This window comes from Salvia splendens, chromosome 20, assembly GCF_004379255.2.
Source record: "Salvia splendens isolate huo1 chromosome 20, SspV2, whole genome shotgun sequence".
NCBI lineage: Eukaryota > Viridiplantae > Streptophyta > Magnoliopsida > Lamiales > Lamiaceae > Salvia > Salvia splendens.
Genome location: NC_056051.1, coordinates 14,828,525 through 14,852,721, shown reverse-complemented (window position 1 = coordinate 14,852,721; position 24,197 = coordinate 14,828,525). Strand labels below are relative to the sequence as shown.

Sequence of the window (24,197 nt, the reverse complement as noted above, 5' to 3'; positions counted from 1 at the left end):
TGTGCAAGGTATGAGGCGAATGAAGCTTACTGGCCAGAAAGCTGTACAAAAAGGAAGGAACCAGCTGGGCAAGGAAGTTTGGAAGAAAATCGACCAGGGAGTTATCCCAGGTCCTAAAAAGAAGAAGAAGGTATAAGGGTGGCGAAGCCACAAAGAAAAAAAGGGGGGAAAGAAAGAAAAAAGAGAGAAAAGATGAAGGAAAATGGTTAAAAAAACTTGGCCACAAAAAAATGAAGAAGGCATAAGGGTGGCGAAGCCACAAGAAGCTACTGACCAGTTGGAGATCAAAACCAGAAGCGCCAGCCAAGAAAAGCAACTAACCAGAGGCCCAAATGCACACAGTTCCCCCAAATCAAATAAAATAGAAGTTTTTTTTGAACCTTAGAGCCTTAGGAACATCCACCCAAAACACTACAAACCAATAGCCCCGTTACAAGCCTTTAAGCCCTTCAGTAGCTGCACGTGAAATCTAAGTCCGAAGCAATTGTGGTTGAGCTCTATGAAAGAACAGTCCTAACATTCCCGGAGAGGTATGAGTGAATGAGTGAACCTAGTGTTTGGCCGAAAGTTTGGGCGATCTTGACGAGCGGATATACTGACTGGGAGAGAAGGGAGGGGCGGCGGAAGTTCAAGGCTGTCTAAGGCCGGATTGCACCTGATCCCGAGGGGAGGGATGGTTGAAAATATAGCTCAATCTTTGTGTTTAGTCTTTCTGTGTTCGTTTATGTGTTTTCTTTTCTGTGCTTGTTTTTGTGTTTTTTGTTTTCTCTTTCTGTTGTAGTCTAGGGTCTAGTTTAGGATTGAGTCGGTCAGAGGAGTAACCAGGCTAGAATTCGACTTATTTCTTTTCGTTTGTTCTTCACGCTTGAGGACAAGCATGTGGTAAGTGTGAGCAGTTTGATAAGTCGTATTCTAGGCCTTAGTTACTGGTCAGTATGATATGCATAATTGGATTATATCTGCAAAACAGTTGCTTAAGTGTGTAGGATGAGTGTTCTAGCCAGTAGGCAAAGCTTCAGATACTTCAGGTGAAAAGGGTGTCAGAACGATTACATACTGACCAGGATGCATGCAAAAAAATATGGCTCGAGATGGAGAAGAAGGATAGCTGGGGCTAGTCAACCGCAATTAAGGGCAGAGAAGTCATTTCACAATGAGGTTTTACCCTAAAATCAAGGGCAAGCCTCCCTATAAAAGGAAGCCACTTGGAGAGATAAAAGGGATGACCACCATCAACCTTAGGTAGAATTCTCTCTCGGTAATTCCAATTTTTCCAGCCTAGTCCAGATTCTTACCTCGCCACAGACATGATCACATGAGTTCCAGAAGCTCCCGAAGTAACAGTCATCCTCATTCCAGCCAGCAACATCATAGTTTAGGAGTTCCATCGCCCGGAGTGGCAAAACACTTTTATTTCGCTTTCGTAGTTTAATTTACTTGCATTTTCCTTACGTTGGATCTTTGCTGCTTTTGAATTTCACTGCTTTGAAGTATTTTGTTGAAGATCCGAACAATGTTTAATGCTATGAAGTTGATTTCTGTTTAGTTTGTCGAGCTGCTTTCTTTCTTTTCTGCCTAGTTAGTTAGATCTAATGTTTCTGGTTGTTTTTTAAGTGTTAAATCGTTCGTTTCTGTGTCGTCGTAATTTTCTCGAAGTTAGTATAATCTGGTACTGTTTGATTGTGAAGTAAATCGTTGCATGCAAAGTCTAGTCTTTAGTTTCGATTTGTGTTCATGTTGTCCAGTATGCAGAGTTTCAGTTTCGGAGTTTGATTTCAGATTTGGAATTCTTATTTGTGGATCTGTGTTCGTGAGTCGTTATTTCTGTGTTTTGCGCGCTGAATCTGAAGTTTTCATTTGATTTTAGTTATGTTTGTTAAAGAAGATGATGTCCATGTCAATAGTTGGGGACCACTTTTGCTTTTTAGATGCTTTTTGCCTTTTGTCCTTCACCTTTAGTTTGTACCCTGCAGATCTGTCAGCCTAGTCACCACAACTACCACTGCCTTCTGATATTCCGATTGGCCCAAAATAGAAACCCAGTACTTTTCGAATATTTTCTGTTACACCATGATTATCCATTTCCACGTACACAGCTGCAACTCTACACTTCTCCCCCATTCTAGTCAGTAGGAGATTACCTTTAAATTTTCGCCTAGGTAGAGACTCAACCCGAGCGTGGTATCTAACCAACCTTTCCAAATATCACCGCAGTAGTTTAAACGCACCATCTCTGTGGGATTCGACCCTTATCACCACTATACTGATCAGTAGGAGTGGGTTGAGGAATTTTTGAAACCAGGGTCTAGGCTTAGTTAGGATCTCTATCCTGACCAGTAGGATATATCCTTGCTTGAACGACACCTACGCACCCGTGGTCCTTTCAATGATCTCATCATCGAAGAGATGGAAAAAATGATGATGAATCTCCTCAAGCATTGAATGAGGCAATGACTTTGGTGGAAACCAAATTTTCTCCAAAATCCCATAGCCCAAAAATTATTGTTATCGTCATTGGTTATGTATTATTTTGTTTGCAAACGAAGATCCAAACAATGACAACGATGGTTTCTCCATCACTCGTTGGAGTCCCATGCAATACAATATTGTTTGCAAACGAAGATCCAAACAATGACAATGAGATAGAAGATTATTTTTCTGTCATCAACCTTGAGCACAGGATGGTTTTCAACCGTGGTAGAGTTTATAGGAACCTAGACTTTTACTTTATTCTGAAAGTGAACTGATGATCTCTCCGCAAAATTATTTAGTTTATTTTATGATTAATTGTTTAGTTGTTATGATTTGATTTACTTTGGTTAGGATTTTATGGTTAGGATTTTATGGTTAGGATTTAATTTGTTTCCTAGTTTATAAAAGGTCTTTTTGTATTACACATTATAAACATGTGCAGAGTCTTTTATTAGCATTAAGATTAATGAAGAATTAAATTATCTGGCTCATTCTCTCAAATTTGTGAGTTCTTCTTTTGAGAAACCGTTTTCTCTCTGTTCTTTCTAAAAAATTAAGCCTTTTCTTTCTTAGAAGAGGAATAATTTCTCTGATGGGTATTAATGTTAGTTTTGGCATACAAAAAAGCATGTTTCGAGCACAAATAGAATCTTGCTTGTATACAAAAACTCAACAAACCATTTTTAATCCGATTCAGTATTATTCGAACAGTTTCGCACGAATAGAATCTGTATTATTACATTGTGTTTGCTTGTGTATTTATAAGATATTTTCCAACGTTTAAATGTATAAGAAGCAAACAAGTCCAAGTCTTTGTTTTAGTAGACCGGTTGTGGGCGTTGTTCACTTTAAGGTAAACAACCTAAATAGACTTTGACTACCTATCGCGAAAGGTTGTAATGTCAGTCCGCATATTTCTAAGTCTTACTGAAATATGACACTGGTGTGGTATAGCACTGAATGGATCTAACAGCAAGACGTATCTTTTTGCTATCTACTGAAAGACTAGGTCTTGATAAATATCTATTTCTTAATCAATGTACTTTAGCATTGAGCATACATTATTAATTATGCACTACTTTGACTTATCAAATGGTGTGGGTTTTTCGCAACTCAATAATCCTGATATCTTGGGTAGTGGTAATTAATACTCCCTCCGTCCGCCATTAGGAGTCTCATTTCTTGACTGCACGAGTTTTAAGAAATGTTAAGAAAAGTGGGTGGAAAAAAGTTAGTGGAATATGGGTCCCACTTATATATATTAGTTTTAAATGAGATGTGGGTGGAATGAGTTAGGTGAATGTATGGCCTTATTGTCATTTATAGTAAAAGTGAACCGGGACTCCTATTCGCTGACGGACTAAAATAGAAAAACGAGACACCTATTCGCGGACGGAGGGAGTCCCTAGCGGTGCTAGGATTGCTATTATGTTTAATTGCGCGCCTGGTGAGCCTGGGTGATAATGTCCTCAAGAGGAGTTTGAAACAAAGTTTTATTATTCAGAAACTTGTCAGTTGAAATTTATTCCATGAATAATAAATAAGAATTTCAAATTGAGTCCACTCTTGGAGTAAATAACATATCAATTAATTAAGTCCATAGCAGACGTTAATTAATTAATGGACATTTATATCTTAAGCGCAAGAAATAACCTTTTAAAAGTGGAAACCTGAATTACTTGTACTTTCAAATTTGGATAGGAGATTCAATATTATTACTATAGTGGCTGATAAAATATTCCAATTAGAGCTTGAATTAAATTGAGTTTCAATTTAATTAGATAAAGCCAACTGGGTGTGGCCTAATCCAAACCTCCATAGATCCTTGACTGAGCCCAATATGTAACTTAATAAATAAGAGAATAAATTATAGACAGATTGAACAACACAGCAGAAAATCATCCCCTCTATCTCTTTGGGCGACATGATTTTCTTCTCCCACAATCTGTGGGATTTCTATCTCTTCTTACCTGATATTTTGATAAGATCAACCCACCATGATGTTGAAATACAGTTCGGGAACTAGTTAGAAGATTCATAGTCTAGTATTGAAGATTATCACGTGGAGAAGGCGCAAGCAATTGACGATACTTCGAAGAATCAAATTTGGTAACCTAAATCATAGAATTCATGTTTTAGGATTTATATTCTTTAAGCATGAATTACTTGCGTTCTAGCATGCAATTATGTGTTAACATGTGAACTGACTAATCCCATAATCTATGAAATAGATCCTATGTTTAATATATTTATTTTGTACAAGTCTTCCGCTATGCAAGGAGCACCAAACCTCAGCAATTAGTTCATAATTAATACCCTATCATAGTTGGTCCCACCGACACCTTACTTTTGGAGGACGCCTTGCTCTGATTAAGAGCACTTTAGCTGTCATCCCCTTGCACATATACTACAGGTTATGAATCCACTGATTGGCTTTGTGGATGAGTTGGAGCGGATCTTTGATAAATTTTTCTAGGACACTGTGGGGGAAAAGAGAAAGTTGCACTGGATCTCATGGAGACAGATCTGTCTCCCGGTTGATGAGGGTGGTTTGGGCATATGCCGGTTTAGGGAGGTGGCAGTGGCCTTTGGGTTCAAGTTGTGGTGGAGACTTCTCGCTCAGGACGCCCTCTGGGCCCAGTTCATGACCCAGAAGTACAGTATCCTCCCTTGTCATTTGCATACATCTGCTTGATGGTAACATGATAGTCCTACTTGGCATTGTCTTCGTCGTATTTGGTCATTCATGCATGATTATATTCGTTGGTCCTTGGGTGAGGGGAAGATCAGCTTATGGGATGATGTCTGGCTTGGGGCTAGCCCCATCCGGAGTTTGTGCGTCCCGGGATATGATCCTCCTTAATCCCAGGCCGTTGCATCATATTGGCATGAGCATGCATGGGATGAGGATATGTTGCATAGTTTGTCTTTCAGGTTTGGTGTACCTCTTGACGTGATCGACCAGATCAGAGCCACGCCGATCGAGTTGGGGGCGAAGGATGTGAGGCGCTGAATTCTAACTAGCCATGGCGAGTTCTCTATGACCTCAGCCTGGGAGAGCATCCGGACGAGACTGCCAAAGCACGAGATTTTTGGGTTGATTTGGAACGGTGGGGTGACACCCACCATCTCTGTGTTCCTCTGGAGGTTGTTGTTTGGTAGGCTGCTGGTGGATAAGAAGTTGCAGAGGCGGGATATTTCTTTAGCGTCTAGGTGGCATTGTTGTTGGTCTCCTTCTGTCGAGTCCTTCAGACATGTCTTTTTTTCGAGTTAGTCGGCAATTTCTGCGAGGGAGCATTTCGATGCCTGGTTTCCTTTTTCGCACACACCGATTCACACGAGGACTGATATTGCACTTAGACTAGGTTACTGGCGGAGGTCCTTCACTTGGGCCCCCGTCATGCACATTAGTTTTATTATCCCTTGCTTGATTGTTTCGTTTCTTTGGACAGAGAGGAACAACCGCAAACATGGCGGTCGTTCTTTCCATCACTCTCATATTATTTGGCAGGTTACTCATCATCTGCATTCCTTTATGCTAGCTGGCAAGCTCACCCCGGTTCACTGGAGGGGTTGCTCGCTAACGGTTGATTTCATGCCTGCTTCTCCCAGACAGCGTGTTCTGCGTTCTCTCATGGTCCTTTGGCATCCTCCTGTTGCCTCTTGGGTGAAGATGAACACATATAGCGCCTTCTCTACATTGACAATGGAGGCAGGAGGAGGAGGATTGGTTCGTGGTTCTGATGGAGGTCTTCTGCAGGCCTTCTGTGCTCCTGTTGCTGCATCGTCGAGCTTTGAAGCGGAGCTTATGGCTCTCAGTCAAGGTTTTTCGATGGCAATGGAGTTTTCTACACACATTTGGATAGAGCTGGACTCAGCGGCTCTGGTTACTTTTCTGTCATCTGGACAGCTTGGCTTCGCGCATCTTAGACATCATGATCTCTCAGCGGCAGGTTCGATTCTCACACATCTACAGAGAAAAAAACCGTGCTGCCGACTTTCTCGCAGGGAGGGGGGCCCAGACCCCTGCCCTGACCTACTATGATCCAGTTTTTGCGTTTTCGTGAAACAGCTACCGCCGCCGCCTGGCCCTCCTTCCGCCGCTGTCGTGCTCCACCGTGGACCAGATCCGCGAGCGATCGAGCGCCCTAGGGTTTTGGTAGCCACCTAGGTCTCCCTTGCCGGTCTCGTTCTTCGTCTTGTTTGCTCCATTGTATTACATTTCTTTGTATTCTAACTATTACATTTGTTTACAAAAGAAAATACAAGGGAAAAACAAAACCTAATCTACCACGGTCAACCCCCGTGGGTTTACAATAAAACGAAGAACAACAAGATTCAATAATCACGCAATATAGCAAGCATGAAAACAATCTTCCATCACATTTTTCAAATATGTAGATCTACATAATTGAAACACATATGTAGAACACAACAACATAGATCTAGAATAAACTATCGTAGATCTACAATATTCTTAATCAAGAATATTCTTATAGATCTAGAATATTCTATCTTGCAACTATAAAATATAGATCTAGAATATACTCTATAGATCTTGGAATATTCTATTGTAGATCAAGACATTCTTCACCGATCTTGAATAAAATTCATAGATCTAGAATGTTCTTTAGCCGATCTAGAATATTCACTTATAGATCTAAAATATTCTTCACGAATCCATGTAATTTTGAAAAAAAACAAGATTAAATATACATAATCAGAGCCTAAAAGCATGGCTCTGGTACCAATTGTTGGGGATATCGCAGCGGAAATTGCAAATTAAATAAATCCACAAAAGAATCTATTTAGGAGATTATGTGGATCGATTCAATTTCATGCCTGAACATGTAGAGACATATTATTGCGCATTTTGATCCTAGTTTACTCTTGCTTTGGTTACTCTTGTTATTTTGAATTTTTCAATTTCATGCTTTGGTTACTCTTGTTATTTTGATTTTTTCTCTTCCACTTGTTCATTTTGATCCTAGTTTAGTCTTGATAGCGACGAGGTACCCGAGTTGTGGGGCCTTCATTTTATTTTCTCATGTTCTTGTTTTGGATCCTAGTCACTTTTGGGCTGGGATCATGTTTTAGAACATTATATTTTGATTTTATTTACGGGTTGGAGTCTGCCTAACCCCGCCCATAATGGGTGTTTTTTATTAAAAAAAGAAAAATACCCTATTAGTGTCGTGCCTCACTGACTTGGGGATTTTATTTATGAATTTTTTATTTCCAAATTCAAAACTCTATAGATGCAACAATATATTGGCATTTCATTTCATTTATTGTTTCATTCTTTCTCCCATTTTATACTCAAAATTAATCCGAGCAATGACGTTTCCCTTTCGATGCGAATGAACAACGAAAAATGGATAAGTATGATCATTCAAAGGGCTAGGACCAATGATGTGTCAGAAGTAAACTGAGAAATCATATACTCTCTCTTATTCGTTGACGAGATCAAACGACAACCCTTACCATTTTTTTGAATGTAAATATAGACCGTTACGAGATTAGAGATCCATCATTAAAAAAAGTTTATTATATGAAGAAAATATGAAATTAGTGGTTCGAACGTATTGTGTCACGTACGGTGACTAGCGAATCATAGTTACAAAATTACTAGTACAGTGTATCATCCTTACTTTTCTCACTTTATGCAACTGTGATTTTGGCTTTAGATATACCACGAAACAATTATTTTACATTATTAAGAAGATACACTGTGAAGTACTTTTAGATTTAACTCAAATATTTTATAAATATTAGTATAAACTTTCACTCAATATTTGTAATTGGAAAAAAAGAAATTTTTTTGGGAAAGAAGCTCGAATTAATTGAAATATGGTGAAGTAGGTGGTACGGTAGCATCATATAAATAGGAGAGGATGGATGCACAGTGAAGAGCAGCAGCAAGAGATTGAAAATGGGATCAACACCACCAAAAAGCTCTCAAGTCGTGGCAAAGCTCAACCTCAAACCTCATCCAGAAGGAGGGTTTTATTCTGAAACATTCAGAGACACCTCTGTTCACCTCTCCAAATCTCATCTCCCGCCTCAATGTAATCCCCTTCTCCCTCTTCTCTACTTTTTTCAATACTCGCTTCATGATGAAAACTCAAATTACTTCCCTTAATTGACCATGAATTTCGCTATTTCTTTGTGGATTTTCATTATTATTGTTTTTTTTTTTGGAATTTTGTTGTTTATGAGCCTGCGTTTGTATGTCGGTGGGCTTGCTTTCCCTGTTTTAGGTCTTTGTAATTGCTCTAATCTTCTAAGCTGATTTGTAATTAGTTTTTTATTTAATTCATCAATTGAATTTCATTGGTGTTGGTGTTAAGCATGAAGCCCGTTGAAACGCGGGTTTGTTGGATGTAGCAACAGTACTAGCAATGAACTATGCCTTCATTGAGCTTTATGTTGAAGTCAATGGCTTGAATGGAAATTTTGATAATTATGACTGCTATATCCATTCTGCTCTTATTTTATCTGTTATGATTAGATTATTCGATGATCTTAACGTATTAAGCAGTGAAACAACGGAATTCCAATGATGTGCTTTGGGTGCCAAAATCAATCAAGGTTGTATTTCTTTAGAACCACATTTTAGAACTTATAAGATCAGACTGTGGACATTGTATCCTGGGAATGGACAATTTTCCACCTGCTCTCACTAGTGTTTTTACAGTGTAAGAGACCTATAAATAATTGGTTAGATGTGCCAAGAGACTCTTCTGATGCTACAGAAAACAACATTTTAACATTAAAATTGAAGTGTGCAAACATTTTAATGAGCTGAACTTGAACAAACACCGGGCGTTTATATTTTAGCATTGGCCTAGATAGATAGAGATAGATACAAGGCCCAAGACCCTTGATAATCTCTACAATTTGAGATAAATTTTCTTGATTCATATCCCATTGAAATGAAAAATGGTAGGATTGGAGAAATTTTAGTATTGAGGTAAAAATACGTGACCTTAGAATATGGGATCAACCATGTTCAGTTTAGATAGGTTCAGTCCTCTTTTACATCAATTTCATTTTTCAATCAAACTCAAGATACTGAAACACCGTATTAATAAGGAATACGTATTAGATTAACCAATTCCAACCACTCTTGTCAGTTGGAAACTCAAGTTAGGACTTAACATGGCATAGGTCTTTTAAACAAATCGAAGTATGTTGGCTCATCTCTGAGTCAATTCCCCTTTCCCAATTTTATAGATGGTTTCGTACATCTAAACCAGTGTCACGTGCTGAATGCTGTTTGCATCATTTAGTCTATTTTCACCTATTAGAGCTTTGATCACTTGATTCACTTTCAACTGATCTAGGCATCTAGAGATAAAATTTTGAGAAATTCTTGGCCAACCTTGTATTCTTAACCATCTTAGTGGCTGCAACTTGTTCTTACTTCAGATTATAATTTTGGAGTGCTGATATTCTTAACCATTCTATTCTCACTAAATTATGTTTACACTAGTGTTGCATACAAGTTCTAAAGTCAATCTGCCTTTACTTCCTCTCTCTGCTGGTTAAACCTGCAAGAATAACTGTATCTTGCAGAATTTGTTAACGTTCAAGTTAAAAATGGGATTACATGTAATATTTTATGTTGAGTTAATAATAATATATACTATAATTGTACAGTTTGCACTTTGCACTTATAAAAGTCATTATTATAACTGAATCAGTGTAAGGTTTTTACTCCTCAAATAATATTTGAGGTCTTTTGGTATCAGCAAGCTGGTTTCCATGACCATATGAACAGGATGAATTTGTACATTTGAAATAGTTATAGATCCATTATACAATATGTGCGTATATGCCAAGAGAGATGGGTTTGTTTCTGCGTGCAACCATTGGCCCACACTTGATGGGCTTCTCCTAGCCACTTACACTTTTTGCTAATAACTAATAAGGTTTGAGGAATTTATGAAAATGCCCCTAACTAAATAAATGAACCCTCTAGAATAACTAGCCAGAGGTACGAAATGTTAGTAGCCCATGATTGTTTTGTCTTCCATGCATAAGTTATGGTACTACTGTAGCAGTGATATGCAACTAAAAGTTGGAACTCTACAAACTTTTATGGGGTTTTTTTTGCAATGTTCACGCATTATTAGAATTTTGGCAATTAAAGACAAACTTCCCTTTCCTTTTTTCAATTCAAATCGCCCTAGAATTTGATTCTTTTCCGTCTGGGGTTGTAGAAAGTTTCAGGGGTTAAGCTGTTTGCCATTGAAACAGTAATATTAGTTTTTAGTAGAGGGTCAGATATAGGTACAGCCAAGTGGATTAAGGCAATGGATTGTTAATCCACCACGCACTGGAGTTACTTTCATTTCACCCCCCAAACAGCAATTTATTGAATTTCCCTTTTTGTTTGTGTTTTTATAATTTATTGAATTTCCATTTTTTGTTATTTTTATGGGTGAATTTACTGTTTGTTGATGTTCATAGAATGATTTTCCTAATATTATGAAAGGCCAAGTGGCCAACAGCAATTCAGTATTTTTCCCTTAAAGAGTAGGAATTGTTATGGTGATACAATGAGAGTAAAAGGGGAAGACGTCGGGGCTAAAAGTACACAACTGAATGTATAGTTGTATACACTATACAGAGTCATAGATGAGGTGATACTCAGAAGATATTTGGTGGAGCAAAGGAACTAAACTTTTTGGGGTGAATCAAATTTCCATATATAAGTGTGCTTTTATATTGAAATTCAAAAGAATGTTTTCAATTTGCTTACTCAATATTAAGAATTTGTTGGCAATTGCCCTGAAAATTGTATTCACACTTCTTAGATTTGGTGATGGGATGATTTTTCAAACGACAAGCTTGCAAGCTTCTGATGATAACAAAGCATTGTCTCAACTGATTCATTGCTCCACTGCATTAATTTTTTGGCTTTGTAGATGGAATATTATCATTATTATTTACTATACTAGAACTCAAGAATTCTAATACATGTAGAATGCAGGTGTAGTACTAGTTCCTCATCTATTTTTCTTAGTCTTGATTCTAATTTTCCTGCAGACAAGGTTGATCGACCTGTCAGTACATCCATATACTTCCTATTGCCTTCTGGAAGTGTTTCTCACCTCCACCGCATTCCCTGCGCAGAAGTCTGGCATTTTTACCTGGGAGAACCCCTAACGGTATGTCTACATCGTCCTCTAATATGATATCTGAATGCTCAAATAATCTTTATCATTATAGTTAATTGGATTCAGATTACTAATTCCTTAAGGGACATTTTCTTTGATGGAAAAGGTGGAAAACAAATGTATACACTATTTCCCAATCTTTTCACATGTTCAGTAAGTTGTGGATAATTTTCCCTGGGCAGGATAGGATTTTCTTTTTGGGCAGCTTGTCTTCCCTCCATTTAACTCCATGAAATATATCACATTTTATCATGTTTTTTTCTCCCTAGAGAAGAACAAGGGATACAAAAAGATGGGAATGGGATAAAAATGGTGGGAACCAATTATCCCATCTTTTCTTATTTCTCGTTTTCTCGAAATAAATTTGCAACCAAAGAGAATGCATCCTAAAAGATATAGAGAGAAGTACTGATTTGATTTGCCTTTCTTTTGTCACATGATTCTTGCCTTGTGTGATATGCGATCTTGTAAGCTGAAAAATTGTGGTTTTACCGTTCATTTTGTCATTTTGCCAATTTTCATCTCAGGTGGTAGAACTCAATGACAATGATGGGACTGTAAAATTTACATGCCTTGGACCCGATCCACTTGCTGACAATCAAGTAGTTCAGCACACGGTGCCTCCAAATGTCTGGTTCGGCGCATTCCCTACACAGGATATCGACATCTCATCTGATGGCGCTGTTAAACGAGCCACAAGGGATCAGGAAGCACACTTTTCTCTAGTGGGATGCACCTGCGCGCCTGCATTCCAGTTTGATGATTTCGAGCTGGCAAACCGCACTGAGCTTGTCTCTCGGTTCCCCAAGTACGAGTCTCTCATCACTATGCTCACCTTCGCTGAATGAATGGCCTTTACGTGTCACTGCAACAAATGATGTTTCATTCTACGATTTGAGATGTTTACAAGTATTTTTCTTATTTTGTGTTTTGTAGTTTGTACTATGATGAATGGATATTTATGCAGCTTGTTGAATGTTGATTATGTACGTATAAAGAGTTGCTCTGATCATATTCCCACTTACCAAGTCATATTAATTCGAACATATCAAACTGTCTCTAAATATTGAAAATTTTGGAAACACTTCTACATCATCTGGCTGCTAAAATCTCACTTTTCTAGATTAGCATCACTTCTCATTTTTTTTTCTTTTGGTAATTGCAATATCTAATTTAAGGAACATGATAATTTGAACTTGAGACTTTTGGCTTAAACATTGACTATTCTACTGCTTTGGCCAGCATGCATCACTGTTTTCCCAACTCCAGTTGAGTTCCTTACTCTATAAATTAACATTTGTTAAATGAATAATAGACTATAAAATAGTAGAAATATCTCCCGAGGATTGTTAATCAATTTTTCATCTGATTTTGAGAAGTTTCCAGCGGAATCGAAGTTGATATGACCAAAAATTCAGGGTAACCAAAAATTAGCAGATGTTACACTAAAAATAAAATACCTTTATAAAAATATAAAAGTATGCCATTTTTTACAGTTTTTTGTTTTTGGCAGTTGAAAATCAATCCTTTTTATAACTGCTGTTGTTTTTTTAAACAAAAATGACATTAAAAAAAAAAAACTTAAGAGCATCTCCAAGAATAAAAGGTAAATTAAGAATATATATATTTCGCATAAAAAGGCAGTTATACCTTCTTAAAATGGTAAATTAAAAAAACAAACAAAAATAACTAACTTGTTTTACCTTTTGTACCAAGAAAGGTTAAAGATACATTTCTCGAAATGAAAGAAAGTATAACACATTCTCAAATATTCTTTTTATTATAGTATGTAATTTTATGATAAGAGGTAAATATTCTAATTATTTTTCTTTACCTCTCTATTTATTCTTTCTCTGTACAATTCTAAAAAAATTATTTTTAATAATATGAGTTACTTCTTTAAATACATGAGTCAAATTCAGTTCAAAAAATTCTTAAATTTTCATTCGAAACATTCTAAGGGCATGCACAATAGCGACGATCAGTTATATAAAAAATACTCCCTCTGTCCCTTAAAATTCGTCACTATTTGATCTGGTACGGGTTTTAAGAAGTGTAATAGAAAGTGAGTTGAAAAAATTAGTGGCATGTGAGTCTTACTTTTATATATTAGTTTTATAATATAATGTGATTGAGAATGAGTTAGTGGAAGTAGGGGTCCACCACTAAAAATGGTAAAAGTAAAAGGTGATAAATTTTTAGGTATAGACAAAAATGGAAATAAGTGATAAATTTTCAGAGACGGAGGAGTATAAAACTAAAAATATCAATAGATTAAAATAAATTAAATACTATAAAAAAACATGTTAAATATACATTAAACTGCTCACGGATGATGCTCGAATATAGTACTAGGATATCATTTCCACGTATATATTTATTGCAAAAATAGATATAACAACGTAATTGTATTGGCAGTTGATGGAGGTTTAAAATTGGCTGGTTATTTATACCTATTGGTGCGACGCTCACCATCTTGTTAGACTATGTTTATCAGCCAACCCAATCAGCCACTTTTTTAATATTTATTTCATTTATATCTCCTCTACATCATCTTCCACATCATCAATATTCATCCAACCCAACCACTCATATTTTCATGGTTTATTAATGACCACCCAACCGCACTATTATATATTTATTTTTATATAATTTTTTAATAATATTATTATTACATGAAATACTTATTATTGTAAATTTATAGGAAAAATGTAATAAATGACAAACTAAAAATTATAAAAATAAACAAATAAAAAACATAAATTACAATAATTGAAATATGAAATTGAAAATACATAATTGGTGCTCATACATAAGATGAAAACTAGACATTCAATTCCAATTGCCGAATTTTGCCCATATATGCTCAACCAAATATTTTGCCCATATATGCTCAACCAAATCGTTTCGCAAGTCTTTGTAAGCTTCTTTGTTTTGAAGTTGGGCTTTATTTTTCATGTAAGAAGCTAGACTCGCAATCCTATTCGTAGAATATATGAAATCATTATTCGCATCTCCATCTTCATTCTCACGACTACTTTGTCCAAGTCGATCTTGAATAAATTCTGCTGGATCACAATAGTTCGAATATGTGCTTCTTTCGTCTTCCACTATCATATTGTGCAAGCTTATGCAAGCAATCATTATTTTCACCATAATATCACGATCCCAAATAAGACTTGGACATTTGATAAAAGCAAAACGAGCTTGCAAAACACCAAAAGCTCGCTCAACATCTTTTCGCGCAGACTCTTGATGTCGAGCAAACAACTTGTGCTTCATCGTTTGTGGACCTAGTATAGATTTGACAAATGCCGCCCATTGAGGATATATGCCATCGGTGAGATAATATCCCATATTTTTTTCGTGGCCATTTACTATGTAATTGACCATCGGTGCTCGACCTTCTAAATATCATCAAAAACAGGAGATTGATCAAGCACATTAATATCATTTCTCGAATCTGGAGTTCCAAAAAAAGCATGCCATATCCACAGATCTTGAGATGCTACTGCTTCCAAGATGATTGTCGGACTCCCGCTTCTTTCGGCATATTGTCCAGCCCTTGAAGTGAGACAATTCTTTCATTCCCAATGCATGCACTCAATACTACCCAACATGCCTGGAAACCCACATTGTTCTCCAATATGTAGAAGTCTTGCCAAGTCTTCTTCGTTGGGCTTTCGCAAGTACTCATCGCCGAAGTTAGAAATTACACCTTCAACGAACTTGATGAGAGATTTGCGAATGAGTTGTGCGCTCATTCTCAAATATTCATCGTCCAAGTCGGTCGCCGCCCCATAGGCCATGATAAGGCTCATTTCATGCATCGGTTTAAGGGTAAAATGTACGCTACTTGATCAGTTTATTGCGCAAAACAAGTGTTAAATGTGCAGGAATGCCGCTTGACCAAGGCAACAAGGCCAAACTGATCAAGTGAGTACAAAAGGAGAAAAAAGCCAGATTTCGGGAGAAGTTGATCAAGGGGAGTAATCAAGAAGTTAAGGAGGGGACCGCTGGATGTTAGAAGAAGGACACGCGAGGCTATGAGCTGGATGGTGCGCAGCATTCTGTTATCAAGGACAACGTTCTAGAAGGGGACACGTGCTGATATATGAGACGCAAGGACGGAGCTGAGTCACGAATTTGTTACTGAAAAGCGTCGTCATTCTAGAAGAAGAGCACGTAGCAATCAATGAGTCGCTCACTCTCAGCATGAGCGAATATTCCCTGCCAAGATCGTTATCCAGCTGGAAGTCGTGCTGCGCCTATAAATGGAGGATGTGCCACCACAAGGAAAGGGGGGATCCTTTACTTTCCGTCTTAGTTTAGCTTAGTTCAGTTCTCTAGCTTAGTCCAGTTTTCTAGATAGCTTAGCTTAGCTTAGATAATGTGTTGCTTAGTTAGAAAGGGCGATTGAAGAAGCGTTGCAGAATACTTGTTATCTGTCGGCGTATTCTTAAGTTTCCCGCTGCGGATCTTCTCGGTTTACTTGCTTTCTTATTTTCCGAAGTGCTAGCTTAGTTTAAATTTCACGCTGTACTATTCTAGTTTAATTACAGTGTTTTGAAGTGGGTCTCACTCGACTCTAATGTCGAATGACTAGACTCAGGAGTAAGCGAGTGTGCACATATGAGAATTAATGCAAAGCTCGGTCCAGACACAACGCTCCTTAAATCCACTGGATCACTGGGTCCAGGAACTCTAGAGAACTATAGTGTTTTTATCGTTGGACACACTCGACTCCCCTTCAAAAATAAATCCCTCAACCCGAATACTATGAATTAGTATAGGGAAGTGGGGTCGATCCCACAGAGATGGATTCGCAAAGTAGTGCTAAGAGACTATGGAAACAAACGGCTGCTGCCACACAAAGGGGTTGAGATTTAAACTACCACTAGATCTAGGCAAGAAATGTAAACGCTAGACCTAGGACACAAAAAACTTACTGGAATCAGACATCAATACCGAAAGACACAATTACTCCCTAGACTAAGTAAACGACTACCTAATCTAGCTAAACAGTAAGCAACTAACAGTGGGGACCATATTTCCAGAAATAGCAAGTACGGTAAAAAGCTGCAGATAACCAACCCATGCTCCAACTAACTACGATATGCACCTTCGCAACTAAACTAAACTCGCAGATGAAGAAAACAGAGCACACTCCTAGATTCAAACAAAATATAAAGATTTGGACGCCGGAAACTTGCTATGAATCGGAAATACATCAGATCTACATAAACTAGGCGGAATAAAATGAAAACACGTAAGCTAGGCATAAAATTAAAACACTCCTGCTCAGAATCACTTCAGACGCTTAATCCACTCCGGATCCAAGCCATCCGAACTCAATAACCAACAAAATCAACTCCATAACTCCGATTCTCACAGATCTGCTCCGATCAACTCCAAATTCCAACAATCACAAACAACTCCACAACATCAGCAAAACAAAACCCCGATTCATCCACAAACAAACTCCATTCTTCCAGATACCATTAACCTGCAATAATCCAGAAAATAACCACGAAAACAACCAACTCCAACAATCCAACTCCAGAATTCAAGTAAACACAATCAATAGACAGAAATCATCACGATCGACGTAAGCGAAAACGAAACTTGCATAAAAGTAGAGAAATATCCAGAAACAAAAGAGGACCGAGCTTCGAACAGCGAAGCTCAGCGAATTCAGCAGAAACAAAAAAAAACAGAAATAAATTGTTTCTTCGCCCCAAAGAAGGACGGTGTTACAACCCACAAACACTATCAGAAAGCAAAATGTGAACCCCAGCGCGAACCCGAGATCCTCCGCGAATTAGAACCAAGTATGTGAAAAGTGAACTGAGCAACAGGTTGTTCGTGAGGCCTCCACCCAGAAGGTCCCTCCAGCTTGCATGCTTCTTCCTTTTATAGATGCGGACATAGCCTTCTAGAGTCTTCGTAGAAATCCCTATTCTACCCTTCAACTCCGAGGCTTCCTCCGTCAAGCAATTTCTTTCGTAATGTCCACTCTTTCGCCAGTTTCCTAGGACTATGCAAGCGTCCTCTTCTTTTCCTGGATCTAGCGAAAACCTTCACACACCTGGCTTAAAACATGCTTTAGACCCAGTAATTTCACGAAATAAAACCCCTAGACCGATGCATGAAATTAGCCTTATCAAACTGTTCACACTTAAACCATGCTTGTCCTCAAGTATGAAAGACAAGAGAAAGAAATAAGGCGAATTTCAATGCACGGTCCCCAAGAACGACTCTACAAACAAAAACAACAACAGACTCCTGGACCTAGACAACTGGCAAAATAAAAAAAACAGACTTATAAAAGAAAACAACACAAAGAATCAAAACACAAACAAGCATGAACTAGGTTCGACTTTTAGGCAACCGTCCCCACAAGCTTAAGTTCAATCCGATCATCTACAGTCTTCAAATCTTCCCCCTTCCCTCTTCTACCTAAACGGTCCGTCAGTTCGTCAAGATAGCCTATTGACACCCCAGCTGTTAGGTTCGCTCGATCACTCATTCCTCACCAGGTATGTTAGGATCAAAACGCTCCCCAGTTAAAGTTATGCCACTGATGCGTTGGGTTATAAGAGTTTTACCCTTCTTACTTCTCTTTTTTTTTCCATTGATTTTCCTGGGTCAGGTTGAAATTGCTTCCTGCCCTTGAGGATACTAATATTATATTTATTTATTTTTTTATTTTTTCCTATATTATATCCCCTTTTCCCCTGGACTTCGTCCAGCTTATACCTCCAAAATTTTACTATTTTTTTATTTTATTATTTTTTTTACTCCTCCCCTGGACTTCGTCCAGCTTATTCCACCTTTTCCTGGACTTCGTCCAGCTTATACCTCCGAAACCCATTTTTTTCTCCTTCATACTCTACTCCCTAAGCATCAAGTGGCAGCCCAATTTACATGTTAGCACAAAAAAGTGTTTAGGCTTATAACTCGCTCTTATAGTAGGGCTGCACAGTTGGGTTATCTAAGGCTTTTTCCATCGTCCCAACTTCATTCAGACCGCCTTTGGTTTATTAAGGAAGAAGGTGTCAAAGTTGACATGCATTCTCTCTTCAATCGCTCTCACTAAGGGAAACCTGCCTTATTATCTCACTAGCTCATGCGAAACACACATCCTAAAGACTCTTAAAACAGAAAGAACACAAACACCATACTTACCCCCCCCTCCCACTTCACTCAAGCTTGTCCCCAAGCTATCCTAGTGAAGGGGGGGAAAAGGAAGTAAGAACAGCAGACAACAGACACAAACACAAACAAAGCACAAAAACAAAACAAACTTCTCACACTTAGACCGAACATCGGGCTAAGTGGGAGAAAGCGCAACATACAAAACCAAAACAAAACAACCCCTTCTCACACTTAGACCAAAAATTGGGCTAAGTGTAGGAAGGTATAACACATATATACAGAACGATGCATGCTGGCACATAAAACACAAGCGAAAGAAAAACGAAAAGTAAAAGACAGAAAAGTAAAAGTTACTTGGTTCTGGGGGAAATTCAATTCGGGTTCTGGCCCCCGCGGGAGCCAGACTTGGGTGGCACTGTCTGTTGGGTCACTTCAACTTTCTTTCTTGCCGATGACTCCGGTGTCTCCTTCTGATCTTCTGTGGGTCGGGGCACGGTTTTCTTCAAAAGCACGGGCCTGGAGGAAGACGGGGTGGTCTGATGCCTTTGGGCTTGTGGCGGCTTCTGCACAGCTAGACTCCCTTGACCCGGTGTCTTGGAACCGCCGCTAAGTTCAGGAAGTTCCTTCGGTGTCTCGGGGAACTTCGCTTGAAGCCACTTCGTCATCTTCATCATCAGTGCGACGGCCTCCGCCATCTTGTCGGAAAGCCTTGACGATTCTGCCACTAGGTCGGTGATACGCCCCTTCAGGGCTACGACCTCCTCTCTACTTCTCCCCATTTCCCTCCGTATCTCCGTCACTTCTTTTCGTACACCGATTACCTCCTTCTTCACATTCTCTACTTCGTTTCTCACTTCCTCAACTAACTTTCTGACTTCTGCATCCTCAGCACTGTCCCTTCCTTTACCCCGTAGGGCCACAATCCCCTCCAAAACTATTTTCATCTCTGACCTCATCCATCCAACCTCTTTCCTTACTTCTTCTACTTCTATCCTGGCTCCGGCTTCCATGTCAGCAGTATCCTTCGCCTCCACCATCTCAGGCTCCTGCTTCGTCTGCGCCTCCGACTGACCGACCTCATAAAAGCACATGTCCCTTCCCTGTGTAATGAGCAGCCCCTTATTGAAAAAGTAGTCCACGTTGAACACCTCCGGGGGTAGACACATCTTCACTTCTCTGCAGGACTTGTGGATTTTCATAATAACGTTGCGTTGCAGGTAAGCCCCTAGAAAGTGGCATGTGTAAAGATGTCGGGAAGGGTTGGCTGTCACTTGATGGCAGGCTTGGGCTAACCAATAGCCCAAGTGAACACGTACTCCCTTGGCCATGCACCAAGTAAAGTACAAGTCGGGGGTCGTCAGAGCGTTGTTGGCTGTGCCCATCAGGTTTGTAGCTAATGAAGGTCTGGGCGAATCCCAGGACACTGTTCTCAATATGGTGGGCCTTCGACCAGCTGGTTTTGAACTGACCTACCCTAGGGTGAGCCACAAACTCCCATGCGTTCTGCGTCTTGAATCCCGGCGTCAGCTTCGGCGGACCAATCATTCTCTCGCTCCACAAACCAATCATCCTCTGTGCGCGTAAGCAGTCCCATCCGTAGAGTCCATTTACGAATGCTCATCACATGCTCTTCATTGAAGAGCCGGAATTTGATGGAGTCAGCATTCAGATCGGTGGTGGACTTAAATCGGAAGGTGGAGAAGAATTCCCTTGCCAGGTCGATTGGAACTTCGGCGGTGCTGTGCTTGAGCAACCAATCAAAGCCGATTGCGTCGATATAAGTTCGGAATTCATCATTGCAAGCGATCTGCTTGAGCTCCGATGAGCTGTACATTTTTCCAGACTTAGCGTACTTGCCCTGGGCACTCTTCTCCTTGTGGATGGTTGCGCGTTTCGGGTCGTCAAACTTTCTCATCTCGTCCAGGAGCTCTCTTGTAATCCAGATCTCAGTTGGCTCAAAGTTGAGCTCCTCTTCTTGTTCTTCTTCAGAGTCACTAGACCCAGCAGAATCCTCGGGCTCTGCAGCGTATGGTACCTTGGTAGGTCGAGGAAGTGGGGATTCAGTTGATTTCCCTTTCGCCTTCTTGGTCTTGGAAGGAGCAATTTGTTTCCCCTTCATTTTCTTCTCGGCCGCGTGGCGGCGTTCCTCTGCATCACTCTCTCCTCTGCTCGGTCTGGGAGATTCTGCCTGCTCAGGTGCTGTGGCTTCTGGACCCAACATTTCTTCATCCGTCTGCTGGACGGTTTCATCTATCTCATCAAGGAGGCTCCGACGAGCCTGTCTCTGCGCTTCCCTTGCGTTAACCGGTGAATCGGTCCCTTCGGGGACATCAGTCAGATCCACTATCAAATCCAACCCGACATCGACGGGTTCTTGGACATTCTCAGCACCGAGGGCTTCTCCTTCCTTGTTCAACAATGGGGTTGCCCCTTGAAAAATAAACAGGGGTCTCTATCCCCTCCAAACCTTCTCCAACGTGGGTTTCTGTACCCGCAGACTTCTCAGGGGTTTCCCCCTCTCTTACATCTTCCTCAGTAATTAGGGCTTCGTCGCCCCAACCACTTCTGGGGTTTCCCCCCTCCACATCTCTTTCAGCATCTAGGGCTTCGTTGCCCTCTAGAATTTCAACTCCATCAACAGGGGTTTCCCCCTCAACAAACTCCTCCAAAACAGGGGTTTGCCCCTCAACACGGCTATCAGTAACAGGGGTTTCTCCCTCAGAAACACCAACCACTCTATTCTCTAAAACAGGGGTTTCCCCCTCAGTGGCAGATCCTAACCTAGGTGCACTTACGACCAACAACTCCAACCCCGCGGCCAGATCTGCTTCGTCTTCGCGAGTTTCTGCAGCGGTTGGTTCTGAAACGGCGGCAGTGGATTTTTGCGACGACCTCCGGCTCAGCGGTGGTTTCTTGAACGGTCTCTGGTGGTGGTGCGGAGGATGTTGAGGCGGTTGGTATGGATTTCCCCATTACAGCCGCGAACATGGCAAACGCGTCCATCGCCTTTTCTGGTCCCCCAAATTTTTGTAGCATGTCTGCCATAAACGCTGCCGCACTTGAATCGGCGGATCCTGAGGTGTTCCCGGCACTTTGCTTGTTATCTATGGAGAATTCTGCAGAAATTTTTATTTATTTATTTTTTTTTTTACAAAGACTTGGACGGAAACTTCTTTGATTAGGGTTAGAAAAGAAAACCTAGAGAGAATTTGGGATGTAGAGAGTGAGAGTAAGTAAGTAAAAATAAAAGAACACGGTTATTATCCGATAAGTATGGGCGAGGACGGTTTTTGCAGGCGGGTTGTAGGCATGACGCTAGCGACTGTACGCCTCCCATAAAGGTGTCTTTTGAAATCTGAACCGGTGCCAACTCCCTCCAAAATTTTACTTCTCAATTCCCTGCCCAAGTAACTTCCTTCTGCAAAATCACACTTAGAGAAAAACATTAAACTAAAAAAAATAAAACGTTAGACTCCCCGGGTCTAGGGTATGACAGTATCAAAAACATTCCTTAAGGAGTCTAGTATTTCGAAAATATTTTTGGAAGATTATTTTTTTCTGATTGTTTGGGTTTTTCTTGATTTCAAAGAAAGTGATTAAATATTTATATTTTATGTTCAAGTGTTCTTAAGATTCCCTAGGTCAGGACATGTTAAAACTTCTTGGATGCTGGACCTAGGAAATTCTCTAAGAACACTCACTTCCCAGACCGATTAGGCGATATCAGGGAGTGCGCGTAGTGGCATTTCGTCCACTACACACATCTCCGAATTATCCCTAAATACCTTCACCCTATGGCCATTGACAAGAAATGGAGTAGAGTTTGGAGCACTTCCCTGGATCTCTACTGCTCCATTTGCACGAAGACTCACAACAGTGTATGGTCCGACCCATTTGGACTTCAGCTTACCAGGCATCAACTTGAGCCGGGATTGGAATAGGAGAATTTCTGCCCAACTTGCAATTCCTTGACTCGGAGGTTCTTGTCATGCCAAAGTCTTGTTTTCTCTTTGTACCACATTGCCGATTCATATGACTCCAGCCTTAGCTCCTCCAACTCCTGCAGCTGCAATTTCCTCTCTTCCTCGCAAGATTCGGGTCTCATGTTTATCTCCTTGACCGCCCAATATGCTCGGTGTTCTACTCCCACGGGCAAGTGACACATTTTGCCGAACAAAGCCTATATGGTGACATCCCAATAGGCGTCTTGTATGCCGTCCGGTAAGCCCATAGTGCGTCTCCAAGCCTCTTACTCCAGTCTTTTCTAGACGGATTAACCGTCTTTCTAGTATCACCTTTATCTCTCTGTTGGATATTTCCGCCTGGCCGTTAGATTGAGGATGATAAGGTGTAGACAGTCTGTGGTGACGCCATACTTTCTCATCAAAGCTTCAATAGTCCGGTTGCGGAAATGCGTCCCATTGTCAGATATTATAGCTCTGGGCACTCCGTACCGATTGAAGATATTAGCTCTAAGAAACTTCGATACCTCCTTAGCTTCGCAAGATGTGGTCGCCTTGGCTTCTATCCATTTCGAAACATAATTCACTGCCACTAGTATGTATGTATTCCCGTATGAAGATGGAAATGGACCCATGAAGTCCATTCCCCAAACATCGAAAATTTCACAAACGATCACCGGGACTTGCGGCATTTCATCTCTTCTGGAGATTCCCCCAGTCTGTTGACACCTCTCACAATTCTGACAAAACTCGAACGCATCCTTATGCAATGTAGGCCAGTAAAAACCACTTTCTAACACCTTCCTTGCGGTCTTCCTAGGTCCAAAGTGACCTCCTCAAGCTAGGGCATGGCAATGATTCAGCACATCCCTCTGTTCCCACTCCGGAATATACTCCGGATTACTTGGTCGGCTCCCATTCGCCAACAAATACGGGTCATCCCAGAAATAGTTCTGGCCTCGCTTTTCATTTCATCTTCGGGCCCGGGAAATTACTTGCGAACTGGGCACCTCTCCAGTGACTAAGTAATTTGCCAGGTCTGCGAAACCATGGCTCAGCGTTTTTTGATGAGCACATTTCCCCTTTTTCGGCATCCCCTGGAACCTGTTTAACACCATAATCTCTTCCCAGCTGATAGGTCGAGGAATTTTTTTTTACGTAGTAAAATGTTCCTCTGGGAATGCATCCGGTATTGCTCCCGGTCTACCACTTGAATATCGCCTGCTCAGATGGCGGCTACATTATTTTGTTCCACTTTTTGGTCTCTGACTTTCCCAATCAAATTCATGCAAAAGCAACACCAATCGGATTAAATCTCGGCTGGATTCTTTCTTGCCAACAGTTTTTACTTTATAGACCGCTTTGTCGATGAAGACTATCACATTAGACCAAGCAAGTAAAGGCGAATTTCTCAAATGAG

The 24,197-nt window shown here is 40.1% G+C and overlaps 1 protein-coding gene across 1 annotated transcript; it reads left to right on the top strand.

Moving 5' to 3' along the window:
* Positions 1 to 8,293: 8,293 nt before the first annotated feature.
* On the top strand, positions 8,294 to 12,669 carry LOC121782155. The gene is made up of 3 exons (XM_042179882.1): positions 8,294 to 8,540; positions 11,527 to 11,648; positions 12,185 to 12,669. Exons 1-3 carry the CDS (start codon positions 8,405 to 8,407, stop codon positions 12,503 to 12,505), a joined length of 579 nt encoding a protein of 192 aa, XP_042035816.1. The 5' UTR covers positions 8,294 to 8,404; the 3' UTR covers positions 12,506 to 12,669.
* The last annotated feature ends 11,528 nt before the right edge of the window (positions 12,670 to 24,197 follow it).

Coding starts and splice junctions, on each gene's coding strand:
- LOC121782155 (XM_042179882.1), top strand. CDS start 8,405: ATGGGATCAACACCACCAAAAAGCTCTCAAGTCGTGGCAAAGCTCAAC. Junction 8,541..11,526: donor ATCTCATCTCCCGCCTCAAT/GTAATCCCCTTC, acceptor ATTTTCCTGCAG/ACAAGGTTGATCGACCTGTC. Junction 11,649..12,184: donor ACCTGGGAGAACCCCTAACG/GTATGTCTACAT, acceptor TTTTCATCTCAG/GTGGTAGAACTCAATGACAA.